Here is a 5,016-nt window from a genome sequence, read left to right on the forward strand (position 1 = left end):
GTAAGGGCACAGCACAGCGATGAGGGCACTTAATCATTATAAAAGCAATAAAATTGTAATCGTATTAAATAAATCATTACAATTATACATGCATAAGATAAATTGAGAACAAACACATTCATTACATAACAAATTATATTTTGTCATTGAAAAATTCTTTAATATTATAATATCTTTTATTTATGAGGAATTCTTTTAGATATTTGGTATGTGATTGTAAATTTTTGTTACCATAATTTGCGGTCCAGAACAAACTAATTCCAATTTGAAAAATCGTACAAGTAGTTGATGTAGGTTTCCGTTGTTACGTTTATTTTCAATTTTCGGGGTAAATAAAGTGGGATGGTTTCTAATAAATTTGCACGACTCAAGTATATATATGTATATACCTTACCGTTAAAGTTAATATGCCTAATCTTTGAAAGAGAGCTCTACAAGATTCTCTCTGTTCTATATTTGTCAATATCCTGACACACTTTTTCTGTAGTGGTAGTTTTGGGAATGGATTGGGGTTGAGCGTTGGGCTTTCCTAGCCTAAACGGTTTACAAACAGTAAAACAGCATAAACTTTAGTACAGATAACTTAAGGTGTCATTTACTTTACTCATATTACCCATTTACACAGACGATAAATCACAATAGGGCGGTATAAATCCAGAGTCAAAGTGCGTACGTGTGTCGCGGCGTAAACCGCCTTCGTTCCTTCTTTGCGATACAGCGTTTTGAGTATGGCCATCAGCATAGCGTTTAGCAAATTGAAAAGTTTTTTTAGCCGCTCACACGATGCGCTCCTCCTACCGCAAAATGGCGGCTATTTGGTTTCGCAAATTAGAAAAGGATTCAGTTTAAATACAAGTTTTTATAAATAAAAATAATTATTCTGCATTGCTAAATAAATACCCTCCGTACTACAACAAAAACATCTCAAATAAAATGCAGTAATACACCACAAATCCTGCACTTAAAAAGCACTAATAAAATTTTTGGTGTACTTGGATAAATATGATAATATTCCGTTTGAGTGGTTCTATCGTTTACCATGAAATTACTCCTTAAAGTATAGTTTATAAACATTTATATTCAGAGTAAACTTAAAAAACGCTACTTACGGTATGTTCTCAATAAATAAACACCGAAATCACCAGCCCAAACTATAACACACACGATTGTCGTGACGTGTTTTTGAAGTTGTTTATTTTTTTTAAATGACAGACCCAGGCATTAAAAACTTTATGGTTTGCTAGAGTAGTTACTGAAATAGCAATTAATATTAGTTCGTTTACCTGTTATAACTTCATTATCCGATAAATCGGTATAAAATCATCACCGGCACCTCTAGGTGTGGTATGCGTCTACGGCTGCATGTATGGCGTGAACGGTTACATTATCAAGTGACAGGTCGTGTGTCTGATGTTAAATTCAAATTCACAATATTCAAAATGTTAAGTGACACGCCTGGCATGTTCCATGGCAGTTGAAGTGCCACTCACAGCTTTAAATCGCAAAGATCGGAAGGACACTGCCACTGCGCCTACCACTGAGACTTAAGTTTGAAAGGGTTGTAACCCTAACTAGCCGTGAACAGGTTCACGGCAATGAAATGGGAAACTTCTGGTCCACAAAATTTAATAATGAAGTAAAGATTAAAGAAAGGGCTGTAACAATAAAAAGGTAAATGTAAAAAAACAGATACAACAGTATAAAACACTCCCTACACTTATTATTAAGGCACTTACCCCTAAATGGGCCGAGAAACTGAATTACAGAAATAGATATTGAAAGGTGTAGACTTATAAATTATTATACATGATTAGCTGAAAAAGCACTCAATTACTCCATATGATTACATGACTGTAACTAAGCAAAGACGACACGATCCCTTTTCATCTCGTACACAACTCCGAACAGCACACTCACATAGATTCTTCTGCTTCCTTGGCACATTCCTTTATTTTAAAATAAATTCTACTTTGCATTATTTTCATATGAATAAAACTGAATGTAAAAAGACCGTCAAATTTTGGCTTAAGAGTAAAACCTACAATGATACCGAGGACTTGTTGGAAGTTATTTCATAATTTATATTCATATAATATGTAATGTTTAACTACTTATCTTTTATAAATTGTAACGACTTATAACTACTTATCTTTTATTTGTTAAATTTATAAAATCTTTATTTTTTTTTAAGCTTTGTTATGAAAAATGCACTATTATGCCTAAAATACAGGTACACATGTACTTAGTTTAGGCATCGCAATTGCACTATTAGGCACTAAGATTAAAATGTTTAATTTTACCATGATTATTTTATATAATTTAGATTTTTTTGTTTTGTTTATTACTGTTTATTTTAATATTTTATCTTCAATTACATTGTTTTCATTATAATTGTATTAGATTAATTAATATTGAAATAAATTTATCTTATGTTATCTTATCTTATCTTAGCTTATTAACAGCTCTGACTGTTGTGGCGGTCGAGCTGGGAGTGACCGTGGTACGAAAATAAAATGAGAAAGTGAAGGAAGATGGAACAATTCAAATTTAAAATTTAAATACATGTAAAATAAATAAAAAATAAGATACAAAAGGAGAGAGGCGATACAAAGAGGTGAGATGACGGTGTAAGGAGGTCACACCGTCACAAGTTGACAAGTCCCATGTGCCCGTAATTTCACCAACCAAACCGAACGCTCGCATTACTGCTCGGTGGCAGTATATTCCTGGACAAAGGCTACACAAGGAGCTCCACCGCTACTTAGTATTTCTGCAATAAATTTAAAAGTACTAAAGTGTTAAATAAATTGGAGTTTTCGATCAAAACTGAATGCCATATTGAAATAATGAAATGCATTATTGTGTGTATGTGTATATAATCTTAAATCATTTACTCACAATTAATCATTCCGTCCGTCGACACCGGACCGTACACACGTATTTATACCACTATTATTGTTGTCTCTGTCAGTCAGTGATTCTCAAAGTTTTCAATCACAAAATAATTAATAACTAAAATGTTTAAATGTAAGCGATGTAACAGTGAATGTAGAGATGGAGTCCAGTGCTCAGTGTGTCGCTGCCATTATGACTTCCCATGCGCTGGGATCACGGAAGGGGGCTTTCGTAAACTTGGTGACAGGAAAGCCACCTGGAGATGCGCCTCTTGCAAAAACCCAACGAGTCCCAACCCACCTGTGGACTTGGACGACGTGATGGCTGAATTAAAGCGTTTGTCAGCCATAACTGCATCACTTCCGCAGCTGGCAGACAGCGTTAAGAGCATTCATACAGAGCTGGCTGAGCTGAAGAATCTAAAATCCAACCTTACGGATGTAAAGGAATCGCTTAATTATGTGCATAATTCTGTTGACACTTTATCAAGTAAGATATGCAATATCGAAAAAGAAATCCAAATACTACTCAAAACAAAAGACGAAGTTCAACATCTGCAACAGCGAATGGAGAAATTGGAGGGCTTGGTACGAGATGGGGAACGAAGATCTCGTATGAACAATATTGAGATAAAGGGAGTGCCCGTAACTCAATCTGAAAATCTGTTCCAGATTTTCGCCAAACTCGGTGAACACATTAAGTGTCCTATACCCAGGGAACAAATAAACTATATAGCTCGGATCCCCATGAGAAATGACAAAGTTAATAAAACAATAATAGTATCAGTGCATAACAGATATAACAAGGAGGACTTCGTGGCTGCAGCAAGGAAGAGCACTATTGTTCCAGCAGACCTGAATCTCTCCGGGAATAACAGGATATTTGTCAACGATCATCTCAATCTGGAGGATAAACTTCTGCTTAACAAGGTGAAGACACTGGCTAAAGAGAAGGATTTTGCGTATACGTGGGTAAAAGGGTGCAAAATATATGTGAGAAAAAGCCCTACTTCCCACGTCATAGTTATAAAATCAGAAGCAGACTTAAAAAAGTTAGTATAGTTATAATATTCTCCATATTTTTTGTTAAGTTGCTTTTCAACTGTTTAATTTATATCGTATTAGCTGAACTAATATTACGCGTTAAACGTTTGAGCTATATCGTGCTTACCTTAAATTTGTTCTTATTATTAGCTGTTTTATTACAATTTTTAAAATGGCTAAATGTTTGTGTACAATGTATTAATGACTCATGTTGTGGTTTGAGAGCCGCTGGTTTCTCGCTAACTCGCCTATCACGTGATCAGCGCGTGCGCGTGGACACTTATATTTCGCGATCATGTTATTTTACTCGAATGCTCGACGTACAGCTACCTGCTTTTGCTTCTGTTTATCTCACCTGTTGCGCTTGTTCGCTTTGGCGCACGGGTATTATAATGTTTATTACGCGAATAGGAGGTAAGCGCATTCATATTCCAGGTGCTTTGATGCTCTGTTTAGTATTTTTTAATATTTTCCTTACGATGTCACGATGTAATTATTTTTTAACAACGTATATTTACCTAATTTGCCATTACAAGTTATGTCACTCAGTACATTATACATCTTGTTTTAAAAATGCTTGATGTTTACTACCAGAACGTACGTGGTTTACGCACCAAAACATCTGATTTCTATAGAAACATTTGTTTGAATTCGTTTGATGTCATATGTTTAACAGAAACTTGGTTGTTGGAAGGTATAAAAGACAGTGAATTATTTGACAATCGATACATCGTATGGAGGCGCGACCGGAATTATTCTAAAACTCAACAATCCTTGGGTGGTGGAATACTAGTTGCCGTACGTAAAGAGTTCAACGCTGCCGTCCAAACTAACTGGTGCTCTACTGCTGAAGATTTGTGGGTGACTCTTAAAATTCAACACCAGAAGCCGAAAACTACATTTAAACTTAACTTATGTACTGTATATATATGTGATGATAATATGGACAACTCCTTATCAGACCAACTGACACTATTTTCTGAGCATCTTTCTGATATTGTTTTGAATAATCCTTGCGATCAGGTAATCGTTGTCGGTGACTTTAATTCATCTAACTTGACGTGGGTAGCTGACGCGA

The 5,016-nt window shown here is 35.2% G+C and overlaps 1 protein-coding gene across 1 annotated transcript; it reads left to right on the plus strand.

Annotated features, from left to right (window-relative positions):
• The first annotated feature begins 3,017 nt into the window (after positions 1–3,017).
• On the plus strand, positions 3,018–3,956 carry LOC113229476. The gene has a single exon (XM_026463078.1). It carries the CDS (start codon positions 3,018–3,020, stop codon positions 3,954–3,956), a length of 939 nt encoding a protein of 312 aa, XP_026318863.1.
• Positions 3,957–5,016: the final 1,060 nt, after the last annotated feature.

The sequence above is a fragment of the Hyposmocoma kahamanoa genome, unplaced genomic scaffold, assembly GCF_003589595.1.
Source record: "Hyposmocoma kahamanoa isolate Upper Pololo Valley unplaced genomic scaffold, ASM358959v1 100155, whole genome shotgun sequence".
NCBI lineage: Eukaryota > Metazoa > Arthropoda > Insecta > Lepidoptera > Cosmopterigidae > Hyposmocoma > Hyposmocoma kahamanoa.

Excerpts from the sequence above, each read along its gene's own strand:
- LOC113229476 (XM_026463078.1), top strand. The coding sequence starts at position 3,018 with ATGTTTAAATGTAAGCGATGTAACAGTGAATGTAGAGATGGAGTCCAG.